Source organism: Nyctereutes procyonoides, unplaced genomic scaffold (assembly GCF_905146905.1).
Source record: "Nyctereutes procyonoides isolate TBG_1078 unplaced genomic scaffold, NYPRO_anot_genome, whole genome shotgun sequence".
In the NCBI taxonomy this organism is placed as follows: domain Eukaryota; kingdom Metazoa; phylum Chordata; class Mammalia; order Carnivora; family Canidae; genus Nyctereutes; species Nyctereutes procyonoides.
Genome location: NW_026575120.1, coordinates 29239679 through 29258249, shown reverse-complemented (window position 1 = coordinate 29258249; position 18571 = coordinate 29239679). Strand labels below are relative to the sequence as shown.

The 18571-nt window shown below is 40.5% G+C and overlaps 1 protein-coding gene across 1 annotated transcript in view; it reads right to left on the bottom strand.

Annotated features, from left to right (window-relative positions):
* DGKI (diacylglycerol kinase iota) overlaps window positions 1-18571 on the bottom strand; it is a 420356-nt gene that overhangs the window by 20582 nt on the left and 381203 nt on the right. The window contains 1 exon segment of the mRNA XM_055335472.1: window positions 366-403. Within this exon segment, the coding sequence (XP_055191447.1) occupies window positions 366-403 (38 nt within the window).

The following is an 18571-nucleotide window of genomic DNA, read 5'->3' as shown; positions in this document are numbered from 1 at the left end:
GATGCACTCGTTTCAAGACCTATCTAAAAAGAAACCTTTAAATGTCAAATATCAGCTTCTAGAGAGCAGGGATTCCGGACACCCTGAACACTGCATCCAGGAAATGTGTGTTCCATGTTAACTAGTTGAGGCAACCAGCATGGTACCCCTGCATACATTCTTCGCTGTTAGGAAATGTAGAGATGCTGTGAAGACTTCTCTGGCCCTCTCTGCCCAGTTCTCAAAAGAGCATCCTTCCCCTTTCAAGTCAGCTAGCACAGGCAAGGGGATGATAAATGACATATGAGAGATCATGAAAATTTGGTGAGAAACGATGTTAAAGTTCTTAAAGAATCACCAAAAGTTTGGGTAGGAAGATATCTTACCTTCATAAGATCACCAGCTATTACTGCCTGCAAAATTGCTGTGGAAGACAAAAGAGAGATGTCCCATTAGTAGAAGACCCTCTCATTAAAATATCACAAAGGGCTGGATCCATATTTTGCAGAAATAGTCTACATTTGGGGCAGGAATCAGGGAAGGAGAAACATGCCAAAGGTTGAATCTCGCAACAGGCTAACGCCTTCACTTCATCCTTTTGCTACCCAGATACCCATTCTATCATTCTAGAATCTACCTGAACACTCCTCATAAAACTTGGAGCTACAGAGGTTAGATTCAAATCTTAGCTCCAACACAAGCTGTGGGCAAATCATGGAAGCCCTCTGAGCCCGATTTCCACATCTATCAACCAGCAAGTCTAAATCTTACAGAGTGACTGAAATGATGGATGAAATCACAGGGATTTTTCAACTCATCTACTGAGGCAGGCTGGGTGCCTAATCATGATCATTTCTGCTCCCTTCTTTCCAATTCCTTTCGCTTTGTCCTCTTGGGGTCCTATAGATCACTAGTAATTTTGCTCTATAGTGAGAGACAAACTTCTACTGTTACAGAAATGAAGAGGACTGGAGGTAGTGAGGAGGGAACATGTATGCTTCATTATGTTCTACGGAAAATAACCATGTGGTCAGCATCTATCCTGATGACTCTTGTGGAAAGAACTCTAAAAGTCTTAGGAAGCCTAAACTAATTGTAAAGATATGTAGCTCCAGGGGCAAAGAATCAAAGTGGACGTACAAGTCACTTGGGAGGTAGAGGAGAAGATAGAAGGGGGAGCTGGTGAGAGAGGGCAGGATGTGGAAGCATCTAATGACAGTGATGGCTCCTGAAGGGACCATGTGCATTGGGTTAGAAATGGTCCCTTCAGAAAAAAGTACTTAGATTCTAGAACTACTGAAAACATAGATGATCTTAAGGCTTGAACAACACAAAATTTTAGAAGAAAGTAACTTGAATTTTATTTCTCAAAGCATCATTTTATTTTTTATTTTTACTTTTTTAAGACTTATTTATTTTAGAGACAGAGAGCATCTGCAGGAGGGGCGGAGGGAGAGGGAGAGGGAGAGAGAGAATCTCAAGAAGAGTCCCCAATGAGTGCAGAGCCGAACATGGGGCTGATCTCATCACCCTGGGATCATGACCTAAGCCAAATCAGGAGTCAGACAGGTAACTGACTGAGCCACCCAGGAGCACCACTGCAATGTCTTTTCACAACAGTATAAACTTGATAGCCTATAAAGACTATTTACTTTTCTTTTCTTCAGGCCTCCCAGAGCCTTGTGGAGCTTTACAGGGGGGACTCCCAGAGGGCACTGCACAGAGGCCGGGGTTGGACACACGGACTTGCATTATGGTGACAACTGGGCCCCTTACTTGCATGCACATGCTTTCTCTCTCTCCATAAATAAATAAATAAATAAATAAATCCAAAAAAGGCACTGGATTGGAGTCTAATTCTAATCTCTAACTTAGCAGACATGTAAGTTTAACAAGTCAATGTTTATGAACCAACTTTCTTAATTTTTAAAATAAAATTAATAGCTGTCCTGCTCATCTCTCTATAGCAAGAACAAAATCAACAATGAAAGCTTTATAATTTTGAAACAGTAGAGTGCCCATTTTTTCAAGATTATATTGAAACATTTTCCAGAAGTCAAGAGAAAAGGAGGAGAAAAGAAGAAAAATGAATTCATTAATTTAAAGCCTTTGTGTAATAAAATTCGGTGCATATAAGCAACAAATCAAGACAGTAAAGGCATTCCCCAGGACATCTGTTGAAGGAGCACCAGGAAGGGAAGAGAGAAAAGGAAAAGAAAGGGAAGGAAAGGATGAGAGAAAGAACAAAAAGAACGAAAAATATTAGGAGTCAGGGGAAAGCTTATTGATTAGCTGTGGAGTTCAAAGATTTCTTGGATGAAGCCTAAGCCAACTTTTCCATGGTAAATGGGATTAATTAGCAAAGAAGATTCGGAACATCCAGGCAAAACAAAGGGAGGATCTGAACAAAGACATGCAAATTAAGTTGTATTATCTAAGGGAACCTGCAAAGAGCTGTATATTATCCTCCCTGAGGTGGAGAGTGGTCGCAGGTAAGGTGCTGCAGAGTCAGAGGAATCCCCCACCCAGTGAGCACCTCTTCCGTCAAGATAAGGCACTTGGAGTTTATCCTGCAGGTGGTGAGAAACCACTGCAGAGGCAAAAGTAAAGCAGGGAAGCATATAAATGTCAACCATGCCAGTTCAATCCCACCCTTCTCCTCCACGAAAGAGAGTTATGACCTGTTCCCTGCCACTTTCTCCAGATTGCCCATATTATAGCCTCTTTAAATGTCTACCCCAACATTCACAAGCACTGCTATGTTTGTTGGTTTCCAGCTGCCTTGTGGGTTAAAGTCTCCATGAACAGGTAGAGGATCATATAACAGAATCATAACCGCAGATAATTTCCAATTGTACTGGAGACGGAAAGCGGGGATATTTATTTTTAAGTCAAGCAATACACCCAAGGGTAGCTATTATGCAAACGTTATTAGGCTCAAGGCTCACTTCTTTCTCTTGATTAATGTCCTTCCCCATGAACACTGTTGTTTAAGATTTCCTCTGCATAAAGGGAGCTTGAACCTATTAGTATTCAACTCCAGAAAATAACCTTCTGGAAGATCAAGCTTTAAAAACAAATAATGAGTTGTTATGATTATAGTATTATTCTTTATTATTTCTTGAGCTCCAAGCTTGCCTTCCCGCCTTTTCCAAAACTCTTTCCAACTGGGGAAATCATGCTCCCAAATGCAAAGAAAGGAAGTCAAATTGCTGATGGGATGTAAATGAGTAGATGGATAGTAAGTTTCCTGGACAATTAAATCACAGAAACTTGTGTAGTTAGGCAGGAAACTAAGGGAGTAGAGAACTGAGAAACTGGTCATTTTTAGAGCTTAGAAGTGGAATCATTAATTTGTATGAAATGGTTGATTTTTCCTTCAATGCTATGCCTTCCATTAAACTGCTATCCAGTAAATATCCTGGAACTGAGAAGTCAGGACTGCCAGGAAGGAATCACTATCTTCCTTCTTCTTCTCTCTCTCTCTCTCTCTCTCTTTTTTTTAAGACTATTTATTTATTCATGAGAGACACACACAGAGGGAGAGAAAGGCAGAGACACAGGCAGAGGGAGAAGCAGGCTCCATTCCATGCAGGGAGCCCGATCCCGGGTCTCGATCCCGGGTCTCCAGGACCACACCCTGGGCTGAAGGCAGTGCTAAACTGCTGAGCCACCCAGGCTGCCCACTATCTTCCTTCTTGTCTCTCTCTTTGGCCTCGATTCCCAACAGTCTGGATACCCTCAGGAATCATGCATGAAGGAATAATGGCTACCCACTGGAATTAGGATAGGGACAAAAGAATCCACTGGGGGCACTGGCTGGCCTCCTGCTCCTGCGCCAGCTCTGTTGGAGCTTTTGGGGATACTTCTGGACAAAACAAACTCTATCCTCTCAGGGAACTGGCTTTTGGCAAGAAGTCCAAACTACGAAGGGATACATCATAACTGAGTCAAGAACCAGACTGCCGGTTAGCACCATGAACTAGCTATAACCTTGCACAAGTTTACTAAACTTCAGTTCTCTCGTTAGAATAATGAAGATAAAGTCAGTTCCTTTGGGACTCTGCCTTTTAAATAAGCTCAAGGACCAGAGGATTTATTATGGTCTCCTGCATAGAACACTACGGAATACTAATGTTTTTGACCTCACTACACAGAAAAAGAACCATTTTTCACCTATGAAATGAGGTTAGATTAAGGCCAATTACAGCTGTAGAGTTTGGCATGACTACTTCCAAAGGTATAGTTTAAGGTTGCAGTTTTTGCTATGCCATCAAAAATATTTAATATAAAGTCTACAAGACTTGGCAAAGCCACATATCTGAGTTCTTAATAAATCAGCTGAAATAACTACATCATATAGTTTCAACTCTGAACACTTATGTCTATTTAAAAAGTTTAATCTTTCATGCTGCTTCTCAGTCCTTAAATTAATATTCTATTTCCAAATTGCTTGTCACCTACTAATGACAGCAGCTGCTTAAATCTTTTTTAAAAAAATTGTGGAAGAAAAAAATTAAAAGTACAAACAACCACCATCGAACAAAGAGTAGCTTGTAGAGCCCTGAGGTAGTGGGAGAAATCAGCTGATGCATAAATATATACCTGGCATAAATATATCACTGGCTTTGCCAAGTTCTGCATACTTTTTACCCTGAAATATTTCATCCACAAAGCAAGAAGCATATGCGAGAACCATTCCTTCAGAAGTGGTCATGTTCTATATTCCAGAGCTATTTGGGGCCCTAGCCTAAACTTCTCATTTCATAGATGAGAAAAATGGGCTTGAGAAGTAACTGGACTTTTCCAAGATCACACAGAAGGTCACACAGGTAGTTAGCAACCCAGATGACAGAGACTCTTATTTTTTTATATATATAGTTTCTTTAATGTTATTGCATCTGACCCCTATGTGAGAAGTCCTTCCACCATGCCATTTCCTCTTGAACTAGGATCAAGGTGGGCAAAAACTAAAGCAAATAACCCCTAATAAAAATTTCATGAATGCATCACATACAAAATGAAGTCAATTTACCTTTATGATCCAACTCTTTTTATGCTGACAGAGCCACTGAATAGAGAGGGCATGCAGGGCAGATATTGTGTTCACAGTCCTGTTAGTCTGATCATGATGGGCATCTTCCTACTTCCCCTTTATTCAAAGTTACTTATTGCATAGTCACAGATAGCTTGCATTGTCAGGTGCCCAAGAGCCCACTTCTTTCAGATACATATTTCTGCAGACCTTTTCCCATATTTTCCTTATCAGAAGCATTCTGTCCAATTTTTCTACTTTGTAAGCAGTCATGGGACATGAGCAACAGACCGTGAAGGCTTAGCTCCCCAAAATGGAATCTAGTATCACCATCAGATACAGCAAAGGTAACTAACACTCACTTAATGAATGGTATGGATAACTACTGTGAATTATGCTAATGAGGCATAAATGAGAAGCAGCTCATGAAAATGACTGTAATTAGTATTATTTTACATAGTCATACTCAACAAGATGAGGTGAGAGAACGGAGGAATTTGGTATCTCGAAAGACTCCTGCATTTTAATATAAGTCTAGGGGAGGTTTTGACAACTGATGATAAGCTATGTGCCAAGTTATTTGTTAATAATTAAAATACTGGGGTTTTTAAAGATAGTGGAACAATTTCAAGATTATTCTTACAATGGTGCAAAATCTGTATCAGCTCTTTGTTATATAGTAACACAGAGCCGCATCATCCCAAAACACAGTGGCTTCAAACAAAACAATTATTTGTTTTGCTTAAAAATCTGCAACTTGGGCCATGTTCAGCCATTAAGTTTGTCTCCCCTCCACCTGGCATCAGGTAGGGCAGCTCCACTGAGAGCTCAAAGATCCACTTTCAGGATGGTTACACATGACAGGTAAACTGGGTGCTGGCTTCAGCTGCTTTAGATCCTCAAGCATGACACTCCAGCTGCTTGGGCTTCCCCCTGAAATGGTGGCTGGGTTTCAAAAGCAACCATCCCAAGAAAGCCTCATGGAAGTCACCTTGCCTTGGAAATCATGTAGTGTCACTTCTGCTGCTACAGTCTTAAGTCTGCCCATATTTAAGAAGACACAGACCCCCACATCTCAATGAAAAGAATGTCAAAGTCATATGGCAAGAAGAATGTGTGGGATGGGGAGACAATGCTGTGAATGTTTTTGGAAAATTCGGTCACATCATACGCTGGCATTGTGACAGGCCTTGAGTAAGAGGGCTGACACTGACTTTTGGTTAGCATTGGGAAATGACCATGAACCATAGCCTTTGCTACCTGTGTCATCTATGGTAGTGTGTTTTGCATACAACGTCATCTGTTTTAGGTCATGAATATCTCAGCAGAAAAATACAAAAGGCTGCCAGCTGCTTATCTGAAGGATCAGCTTTTTGAAGCAGAAGGAAGAAAGGCAAGTAGAAGACATTGCAGACAAGTGTTTGTTGAGTTGAATTAAGAAATCTATCTAAGGTAAGCTTTACCCTGAAATTCTCTTTAATAACCAGATGTAAAAAAAAAAAAAAAAAAAAACACCATCTCTCCTCTTTTTCCTCCTCCAGTCAAGCAAGGACTCACTCACCAAACTAGTCCCATATCCCTCACACCTGGCCTACCGGCTTCTCCTCCATTGCCGAGATACAGGGCAGAGGGCTCAGAGCACACATCTCTGGGATCTCCTCATCAATGGGATTACTCCATCAGCACATCTGAAGGCCATTAAATGCTACAATGGTCTAATATTCACCCACCACCTGTGCCAATGGCACTCAGAGTGTGTAACCATAGATGGGAGACTTAAATAGGTTTTGTTTCTCTCTAATGACAGAGTTAATCCTCAAATTGAATTAGTCCCTGCTAATTGAATGCATGAATGCATATGGGTTCTTTCCATCTGCTGCTGAGATCCTTTTGAAGCTACTATTGGCATGGAAGGAGTTTCCTGTTTGGAGAAAAAACAAACAGCCCCCTATCCAGTGTTCCCTCCTGGCAGAAAACTTCTACCTTGCTGCCAGAGGACGGGGACGTGTTCCCTTCAGAAGTGGTTGGTTCCATTTCTCTTATTTCCCCCCTGGAATTAGCTATAAACAGTGAGGAGACCAGATGTCTCTCCCAAACACCCCATTTGTTTACCTGGGGTTACGAAATTGTTCTCTGGTTGTTTCACATGTGTAAGCCCCATCTCTGCACTTAAGCCAAAAGCACAGGGGCTGTGTTTTAACTGTTTTTTTTTTTTCTCTTTGTTTTATCTACATTCCCTCTTTCAATAAAAGCTCTAGTACTAGAACTATATGAAGTGCTTAAGAAACACTTGGTTGATACTGTGGTCTGGTGATACAATGAGCTATCATTCAATCTTCTTCCAACCCCCCTGAATCATGGAAGGCATTTTAAGGAATGGAAGCAAGCCCACTTTACTGGCCCCTGCTACACCTGGCAGTCAATTTTAGAGTTAAAAATATTTTCTTATCTTCTCAGGCATCTAATAGCGTTTATTAGATGCCATGAAACAACATCGTAAGTATCTCAATGAACCAGGAATATTTATATTATGGGTCAAATCAGAGCCCTATGCTAAGCAATAGTTATTTCCTAGAACATCACCGGTAAGGTTTGGACTGGTGTAAAGAGAAATTTCATGGGTTAATTTGCTTTGAGCATTGGGCTAGAGAAGCCAAGTTCACAGGTCTTCCCCAGTCACGGTTTCAGACAGCTGTGTAAAATATGTGCCAATAGTCACAGGAGGGACGAGGCAGGTTCTTGAAAGTGCCTTCCTGAGAATCTATTAAACTCAAAATTAATATGTTCTCTAGTGATGATATATTAATCTTTGGATGTAGTCGCCAACAGTTTTAAAAACATATAACATCACCTTCTAAAGTAATATCCAACCATTCCCTTAAAACTGGAAAAATATAAATTCTTTTTTACAGAATCCCATCAACTATTTTTGTTCAACAACTGATAAGTCTCTACCAACAGGGAAGATTTTTTCATATGTATAAAGGGTTTTAGGCTGGTTACACCTTACTCAATTCATGTTCGTGAACCCCATATAACCAGAGTCCACAATAACACTCTTTCTCCTTCACATTTGAATAAAGTGGTACATACTAAGATTCTTAGTAGGGGATCCCTGGGTGGCTCAGTGGTGTCGCGCCTGCCTTTGGCCCAGGGCGTGATCCTGGAGTCCCGGGATCGAGTCCCGCATCGGGCTCCCGGCATGGAGCCTGCTTCTCCCTCTGCTTGTGTCTCTGCCTCGCGCGCGCTCTCTCTCTCTCTGTCTATCATAAATAAAAAATAAATCTTTAAAAAAAATAATAAAATTCTTAGTATATTAGAACCGATTTAGTGTTGTGAGAGATTTAAAAAAATTCTAGCACCCTCCAAAAGTCCTCTGCCTCTACAACCCGGAGAGAATTTAACTCAGGTTGATGAACTTTATTTTTGCTTTCCCAGCATTTAGATGATAGAGCTATAATCCTGAGAGGCTAAGAGAAATGGAAGAACTAATAAGCAAAGTCCTCATTTGCCTCACAGGTGGGAGGAAGGTGCCAAGTAGAAGTGGTGCTGGGGCTGAACTTGGTTCCTAATGACTCTCACCAAGGACCTTGGAGATTGCATCAGGGCCTTGGCTTCATCCCGCCTCTCAACATCAGGCCACCTTTCTCCTGTGATAGGTCTCCTTGAATTCATCTGATATATTGTAGCTGTGTCCTTCAGGACCTCTAAAAGGAACTTAGGTGGAATAGCTGCGCTCATATTTCATTCCATGATAGCCGCGAGCAGGTCTGACGTGGCCTAAAAGTGATGGATGGTTATTGGTTTTAACCAAACATCAAGACGGCATATGGGAAATGGTGTTTAAAGCCAGGATCCAAGTACAAATGAATGTGCTCTGGGGCTCAAAAAGATGACGGGTTTACAGGTCATCTGGTCATCGGAATGCACAGTAAGTAGCTTATCACTGTCTAGCAGCACACTGGCCGCTCTGTACGATGAAGGCCTTTTGAACTTAAAGGAAGAACAGGTTGAGCCCAAACACTCCTCCCTAGAACACAAGTAAAACCAGGGAGGAGTTAACATTGCAAAAGTCACTTTCAGGGACATCCATCAGCAAAACGCACATATAGCAAAAGTGTCCAACTTTTTTTTAAAAAAAGATCGTTTCTAGAACCTGCTCTCATGTATACCTGTAAATACAATTTGTACCTCTAATCAAGTTATAATAAAATGCTAATTTTGAACCTTCCCTGAATTAGCATAAGACAGATATGAACCAAAAGCACAGAAAAATTAAGCATTTTATTTCAGAGAAATGAACAGTAAACTTCAACTTTCACTTTGACATTATGCTAAGTTGACTGAAGCCATATCACACCTTAAAAGCAAGAATTCTAAAGTAAATGGTTAGTCCGGAAGCTTCCTAGGAAGATACAAAATAGAACAGGCTTCAGTGCATGAGCACATCTTCAATGATATTTACTCAAGAGCAGATTTTACCATCTAGTTGCCATGAAGAGAAATAAAAACTAAACCTTCGCTCTTAAGAACTCATGTATTCTCAAGAAAGAGAGTCATCCATAAAGTAACACATGTGTAATTACATATCTACTCATAGCCCCTGACTGCTAAGGAAACAGTGGCATATGGAATGATTTCCTGGGAAAGTCATAAGAAATTGTCCAAATAGGGAAGATCTGCCCTAGTAAAAAATAAGTAAGGGTGGAGGGTTTTCTCTGAAGAAGACTAGCTGGCATAGAGGCATGACGGAATAAGAGATAAGTGGGTTCACTTGACTGAGTAGCATGTCTAGAATGGGAGTAGAGAGAAAAGAGGCAGGAAGGGGGAAGGGGGTGAGGAGGGCATCTGGAGAGAACAGCTTCCAGGACACAGTCATGTGAGGCCAAAAACTTTTTTTTTTTTTTAACATCACTGAAAAATCACTCACCAACTCCCTTTTCAGAATACAACTTTGACCAAGACTATCACTGTCTTCCTCAAATATAAAAGGAGCTTATAGAGAACAATTGCTGGGCAATCAGATGCCCAAAGAACATCTTGAGGTAAGCCCTGCTTTCTGAGAATGAGCCCACAGAGTTAGGGAAGATATGAGGCCCAAAGAGGCACATGGTCAGAGAAATAGAACAAGCAGCTACACAAACAATATGGTTTCAACATGGTCTTCTGTGGTCTTATAAAACACTACCTCTTTTGTTTTTTGTTTTTTGTTTTTGCAATGGCTGAAATAATTGCCTTTACTTGGTTAGGCACAAGATGGGATGGAAATGTCACCACACTGCACAAAATTGAATGGGTCCTGGCTGATTATAAATCCCTTTTCCAATAAGCACTAGGGCATCGTTTTGTCAAGAGAGAGGCTGTGAGCTGAATAATTAAATAGTAATGTAGTTTGTTACCTTGTTAAAGAAAGCTATCAGTGTGAAATCTGCCCGAAGCATTTATGCACTTGCAAAGTTGATTTTCTTTCTTTTCAGAAGGTGAGTACCTGGTGAGGTTTGGAAACAGCAGTGCTGTTTTGTCATCAGCAGCAGAAATATTAAGAGACTGGCCCTCATCTGCAGGAATCCATATGCCTGCTCCTTAGAAAGCAGAGCTTGGATGTCTCCCAAATACTCTTCCGAAACTGAAGGTGACATTTTGGGGTTCATCTCATGTATCTCATTGCTCAGGAGTCTTCCCTGGCTCAGAGGCCTGAGTATTCATTCATTCATTCATTCATTCATTCATTCATTCATGAGAGACACACACAGAGAGAGGCAGAGACACAGGCAGAAGGAGAAGCAGGCTCCATGCTGGGAGCCCAATGTGGGACTCGATCCCGGGACCCCGGGGATCACGCCCTGGGCCAAAGGCAGATGCTTAACCACTGAGCCACCCAGGGATCCCAAGGCCTGAGTTTAGAGGACAGGAAAAGGCTTAGATGGTGCCAGGTCAGCTTGTTCTCTGCAGAGACCAAGGTCTAAGGGGAAATGATCTGCCTTAGATTCCACACCGCCTACACCCCACACCCTAGCAGAAAGCAGAGCCGGGGCCAGGATCAGTCCACCTTACTCTGAAATAATGGTCTTGTCCTTGCCCTATACAACCATCCACATTCAATTGGCCACAGCCCTGCACAATATGAGTCACTCTCTGCCCACTGGGCTGTAACCTGAAGGATGTTTAGTTCCAGGAAAGTTAGAAAACAACATGCCTGAATAATATCCCAAGTCCAGGCAAATACAATGGGATGGGTCTATTTATAGAAAAAGATTCTCCCATTTTGTTTTTTGACTCTGGTAGCTTCTCTTGCTCTCTTAGGCACATCTACTCTCTTGCTCTGTCCCTTTCTTTTGTGAGTATTTGCAAGTAAACTATGCACTAGGCAGAGAGCTAAATACTACCTAAGTTAATACTCCTGATACAACTGCTGGACAGGTACTGTGACTGTCATCACCCCCATTTAAGTATGACAGACTGAGGCTTAGTGAGGCTAAGTCATTTTGCATGAGGCCACATGGCTTATATGTGGCAAAGCTAGGATGGACACCTAGCATGTGGAAGAGTGACTTGCAAGACAGCTCTACACTCCTCCATTATTTGGCTGCACAGAGCATCAGACAGTACTAGGGTCCATTAGGTGGTGAAACGAAGTCCTCTCTTCCCCTCATCTCCCTGGTCAGCCACGAGGAGTGCAGCTGTCATGCCTCCATGCCTTAGAATTCCCCGGCTCTGAAGAGGGAGGCTACAGAAAGAAATGTAGCAGTGCTGGGAGAAGGAAATGCAGTAGTAATGAACTGCTTATGGGCACCACGTGCAGTCATGGTGACCGGAAGAAGACATACCGCGTGCGGCTAAGACAGTCATGACCTGACACGTAGAGCACCCGGGGTGGACCCAGAAAATGAGGACTGACACAGAAGGCTGCTGAAATGAGGCAGCATTTCATTGACTTCATTAGCTTGAAAGCAAGCTGGACTGATGGCTATTTCCAAGCTCTAAGGCTGGCATAGACAGCCTGCACAAACAAAAATTCACACAGAAAAAAAATGCTTCCAAGTGGAACATGCCAGGATGGAATGTACTGTAAAATATCCAGGGCTCATCTTCCAACTGAAAAAGTGATGAGGCATTCTAGTATTTTGCAACTGGTAAGCATGATAAGAGACGCTTGGGCCAAGACCATAATTCAGGGAAAGCAGTCCCCACACCCACATAGTTCTTTGCAGGAGGAAGGCATCAAAAGAACAAATCAGCTTTCGGTGGAGCTCACTGGGGAAAAAAATATTCACTGGATACTGAGGTTTCTCTTGTCAAGTAGACAACAGACAAATGGAGTGATGATGACCTTCATCTAAGGGTCCTACTGTACTTGTCAGCATACCTGTCTAGCCCCTTGGTGATATGAGTTCATACCATAGCTCAGCTCCCATCATTTCATGCACTAGAAAGCTTAAGTAAACACAGTAAACTTTAAAAAGTAAGCACAATTCCATTCTTCATTTCTGCTCTTATCGATGACTACAAGGGACCAGGTCATACACCTCCCCTGTCCTTTCACACATTCACCTGGTGGAGAAGTAACTGATTTGCAGGCATAAAATCTGTGATAGCTTCATCTGTTGCCAGAGGAACAGTGACACATAACCTTATTTGCTGACCTCTTCTGACCCATCCACTTACTTACATGCAAACCAGGGGGGTAATGTTCTCCCCTCCTCTCCCCTTTCTTGTCACTTTCTTATTTTGCAATGTTTTAAATACTTAGAATATTCTCTTGAGGCCAGATAAGCTCAAGCCAAGTTGCAGGTGAATCTCAGTCAAGAGCACTCCTCCCCCTCAACACACACTCATCTCTAATAAGGCTTCAAAAGATAATTAGATGATGATCGCCAACAAAGCACTCCAAAGAAACCACAGGATCAAAGGATTATATGGTTACAATCAATAGTGAGATTTAAGATGGGGGGAGGAGAGCAGGGTCAGGACACATAGAAAGTAATATAACCTGATTCTGGAAAGCCCAGGGGTTTTTGTTTTGTTTTGTTCGCTTGTACTGTTTTATTTTGTTTTTTTAATCAGCAGTGATTGTCTATTTTCCTAGGAAATGTGAAAGAAGGCTAGCCAACTAAAAGCATGCCGTCATTTTTATTCCTTTCCTTTTCACATAGTCTTTGGGGAGCACCCAGTGAGGCCACCATAAAAGGCCATTTTTTGTCAGCACATTACCAACTGAATTTCATTGGAAAAGAACCAGGACTAACTTACCTTCTCCGACAGGGAACAATGTTAATGAGGCTACAATGGAATTCAAAGACGTGTATTGAAAGTTTCTGTTTGCCAACACCACATACTGCAGCAAATCTAACAGTGAGATTTGTATAGAGAAAATCAATTCTGTGCCAGGGCACAGCATAGAATGGGGCAACATCTCTATTCACTGGGTTCATAGTCAAATAAGAAGGGCAACACCACCCATGGGGGAAAATTTTTGGAATACACTCAAAAAAAACAGTAAATGAATAGGGAAGGAGAAATTGTGGGCATTTGAGTTGTCAGGAAAATTCATCATTGTTTGTCCTTCGAATCTATGGAGGTGGTTCCAACACACGGGAATTAATGAGCGCCAAGGAGGGATTTGAATGAAGACAATGAAGGTGGTCTGCCAGAGAGATGGTAGGAGGTGATATAAACCATATGGCTGGGTGAATATAAAGGAGATGAACATGGAGAGAGGCCCACAAGCAGAGGAGTAGAAATAATTCAATAAAGCCGTATGAGCTAAACCAGGGTAAGAAGGGGCCTTAAAAGTGAGCACTAAAATGTTTGAATCTAATTAAAAAGCCAATGGGGGATTCCATAGTCAGAAATAGAATATGGGGCAAAAAAGAATACTCCAGCAACTTTGCATTAGCTAGCCCAAAGTCATTGCAGAGTGGCATACTGTGATGGCCAACACTGAAGACTCTTCCCAGTGAGGCAATTAAGAGCTGTGAGGTTTCCAGCTGTATCATCAGCCGAGTTTACTTTACTCATCACATTTTGCTAATAAGCAGCTTATAGAAAATAAAAGGGAAAATGCCAGATTTTCTTAATATATACTACCATTTTGGTCATAATATTGTCTTCCTGTTGTGATATCTCCTTAAGGAAATAGCTACCTTTCGAGAATTCTTCCTTTTGAAAAATGGGTGCTATTGACAGGAAATTGTTTCCTTGATTAGCTTCCTTGATTGAAGAAATTGTTTCCCTGATCATGGAAGTATGAAGATAGGAGAAGTGGATCAAGAACACATCTTTGAATTATCCTGTGTCAAAGGTACTGGTCACTGATATGAAATATATATATATAATTTTTAATGATGAATTGCCATCCAATAAGTAGGAGATCTCCATTCAACCAAAAGAATCAAGATTTCCTACCACATGAGCTCGACTCTTAGCAATGCTATTGAGGGACTCTGTGGGGCAGTGACTGAGAATGGGATCTGGATCTAGATTACTTCAAGTTCTAATACTTATCAACTATGCATGGGACCTTGGAAAAATTACCTACAGGGTTTGTGCCTTAGTTTCCTCATGTGTAAAATGGTAAGAGTAGTATTATGATTGTTTTGTAGAGTAAATATGTCTAAAACATCCGGAGTAGTTGGTTCAATATACACTAGTTTGATGTGACCTGGAAGAAAGTATTTAACCTCTCTAAGCTTCATCAGAACACACCTTAGGACAATGCCTGGCACTAAGTTTTAATAACACTGACATTTTTTTTTTTAATTTTAAGGACACCTAAGAGTATATTAACCCACATAATCCCAAAGGAGTAGTTGGAAGTATTTTGTTGAAACACAAGGACCCAAACCTTAATTAATCCCTTCCATTCTGGGGCCCCTGGGTGGCTCAGTGGTTGAGCATCTGCCTTTGATCCCCAGGGTTCTGGGATGGAGTCCCGCATCAGGCTTCCCACAGGGAACCTGCTTCCCCCCTCTGCCTGTGTCTCTGCCTCTCTCTGTGTCTCTCATGAATTAATAAATTAAAAATCTTAAAAAAAAAAATCCCTTCCATTCTGAGTTTCTCAAAAATCATTATGCTTGTTTTAATTCCTCAATTTCAGGAGATAGCAGAAATTTAAAAATATATAAATTTCAAGATGTTTAACTTTAATTTGAATAAAAATGAATATAGGGTTCTCTTTTTGCTAATAAGGGGAATCACAGACACTACATTTCTCTAACAATTTAAGCTAAAATGATGGATTTTTAAAAATCAGGAAATATGGGAAGATGGTGGTAATAGTAGCAGCAGACTTTTTGAATGTTTCTTTTTTGTTGTTTTTTCCCCCTCAAGTTTTAATTTAAAATCCAGTTAGTTAACATACAGTGTAATATCAGTTGCAGGTGCAGAATTTAGTGATTTATCACTTACATACAATACTCAGTGCTCATCACAAGTGCCCTCCCTAATGCCAATCTGAATCTCCACATAGAAAGAGAAACTCAGTAAAAGAACCAAAATACACCATCAATTGTAAAAACGAAGTAACAAGATATCCTTACAAACTTCAAGATTACAAGTGGCTGCAGAGAGGCCATTAACTGCCAAAAGACCTTCATTCTCCCAGTGTCTGCACAGGAGGGCATAGGGAGGCAGTGGGGAAGCTGATGTACCTAACAGCAGGAATGCCACAAAGTAGCCAACAGGTGGTCCTGGTAAAGTACTGGGCTCCAGTATGAGAGCAACCTCAGAAGTTTTCCCCTTTCCCTTGCCAAATCCATGTAAGGGGCCCCACTAAAAACGGAAGTACCTAGAGCATTGTAGCTCCTGTGAACTCTCAAAACTGGCCACCTAGGATACCCCTTCAAGACAGGATCCAAACTGAGGATGAATTTCTGAGTGGAATTCACATTGTGCTGAATATGGCTAACGGGAGCAAAGAAAGAGGTCTTGATAAAAGTGAGGATATGGATCAAAGCCAGGAAGTCAGAGAAAGCAAGCTACCACATTTTCAATAGGACACAGAACCAACAGAAGAAAGAGCCCTCTGAAGCAAGAATAGCTAACTGAACTTACATTTCTTTCCAAAATTCAGAAAGAAAATGAATTTCATAGAAAAAATAGCAAAGAAAGGTAAAATCTCATATGAAGTTATTTTAGTTTAAAAAAAAAAGGATAAAGAACAGAATAACATTGAGAGGCAATGAAAGTGTACCATAAAGACTTGCTTAAAAAGTAGCATACTATTTCAAGTAAGCTTAATGGCGTTAGTAAAGTGACACATGAGATCAAGAATAGCCCATCTGAATCAGAATAATTCAGAAATGAGGTGATGTCATTCAACAAAAAACTAGAAATAACAGAAAAAAATCATTTTCCAATGAAGACAAACTGGAAGGAACACAGGAACAAATAAATTCAACCAATAAAGCCTTAAGAAAAGTAGAAGGCACAAAGAAACTTTCAAAAAATAATGAAAGGGGTAAAAAGAATGTGATAGGAAATAACAAGTGTTAAAGAGACATAGAGAAGATCAAACATACAAAATGAGCTCCTAAAGAAGAAAACCAAAGCAAGAGAATAGACCATGTATAAACACTTAATTCAAGAACACTGCTTTGAAATTCAAAATGAACCATACATTTAAATAGTGTATCATGTATCTGAGAGCATCAATGTTTCAAAGTGATCTATACCAAGGCATATTTTTGTAAAGGTATTGGACATTAAAGAGAAATATCCTTTGGGTATCTATACAAAAAAAAGAAAAGAAAAGAAATGACTTTTTTGGAAAGATTTTATTTATTTATTCATGAGAGACACAGAGAGAGAGAGAGAGAGAGGCAGAGACACAAGTGGAGGGAGAGGCAGGCTCCATGCAGGGAGCCTGACATGGGACTTGATCCTGGGACTCCAGGATCATGCCCTGGCGCAAAGGCAGACAGTCAACTGCTGAGCCACCCAGGCATCCCAAGAAATGACTTTTTTTTTAAAAATATTTTGTTTGTTTATTCATGAGAGACACATACACACAGAGAGAGAGAGAGAGAGAGAGAGAGAGAGGCAGAGACACAGGCAGAGGGAGAAGCAGGCTCCATGCAGGGAGCCTGATGTGAGACTCGATCCCAGGCCTCCAGGATCATGCCCTGGGCCAAAGGCAGGCGCTAAACTGCTGAGCCATCCAGGGATCCCAAGAAACGACTTTTATAAGAATATCATCAGACCTTAAAGGCAATACTTTATTCCAGGAGAAAATGGAATACTCAAAATATCAAGGAAAGAACATGTGACACGATGAGTCTGTAGAGACCATAACTATTTTTTTTCAAAAATTTATTTATTTATTTAAGAGAGAGAGCATGTGTGAGCACATTAAGGGAAGGTCAGAGAGAGAGAGACAGAGAGCAGACTCCCCACTGAGGATAGAGCTTGACCCTGAGATCATGACCTGAGTCAAAATCAAGAGTCAGATCCTCAACCAACTGAGCCAACTAGGCACCACAGACCACAACTAATTTTTAAGGGTAAAAGGCCCAGATAAGCTTTTTCATGAAACAACTCAAAAAATACTGTTTTCAGGGGATTTTACCTAAGGGATCTGGGGGAAAATGTGGCTCAGACAACCAAAATAACTAGACATTCTTCAACATATTAATTCATGATGAGCATTAGTTACTTTTGCAACCAAGTCAAAAATGAATATTAAAAGAGAGACATTATAGTGTACAATGTCTATATGATTTTAATACCAACATATCATAAATCAATAAAAATGCAAGGAAATCTGTTTTAAATCCTTTCAGTAATCCTAAATGAATTGTGTGAGTTAAAATAAAAGATGAGGCATGCATATACACAGATATAGACACACATACGTATCCATAATGCAAATGTAATTGTCTAATCTCTGCTCAACCAGAAACAATGAACATAAGAGTAACTAGTGCCCAAATTGTGATCTTGAAATACTATTCTTCTTTGAAATAATCTAAGAAATCTTAGAGAAATGATGTCCAGGGTAAAATAACTACAAAAGATAAGCTTGAAACATCTTGCTATGCTGGGTATCAAGGAAATTATCTATAAATATTAGGACCATGTTAGACCTTAGAAGTCAAGATGAAGGGACTTCCTTCTTGCCATAGATAGAACAATTTAAGCTTCAATAAGAATGATAATTGCAATGCACTGAAGCCCATGAAATGTGTTAAAATTGTGAATTCATGGGGTGCCTAGCTGGCTCAGTCGGTAGAGCATGTGACTCTTGATCTCAGGGCCGTGAGTTCAAGCTCTGCATTGGGCATGGAGCCTACAAAAAAAAAAAAACATGAATTTGTAATGATTTTTGAAAATTGGTCATTTTTTACATTGATAAGGAATCAATTAATTATCTTGATAACCAGATAAATAAAAGGAAAGATTCAAACATTTATTGTTTTCCTTTACAGCACTGTTTCACTGAGAAATAAAACAGCAGAGGAGATGAAGTGATTCTTTATGAAATGAAAGAACTGGGAAAACCCCAAAGGTAGAACTAGAACAGCACTATTTTATAACCCTAATTGATAAGTCTGACATCAA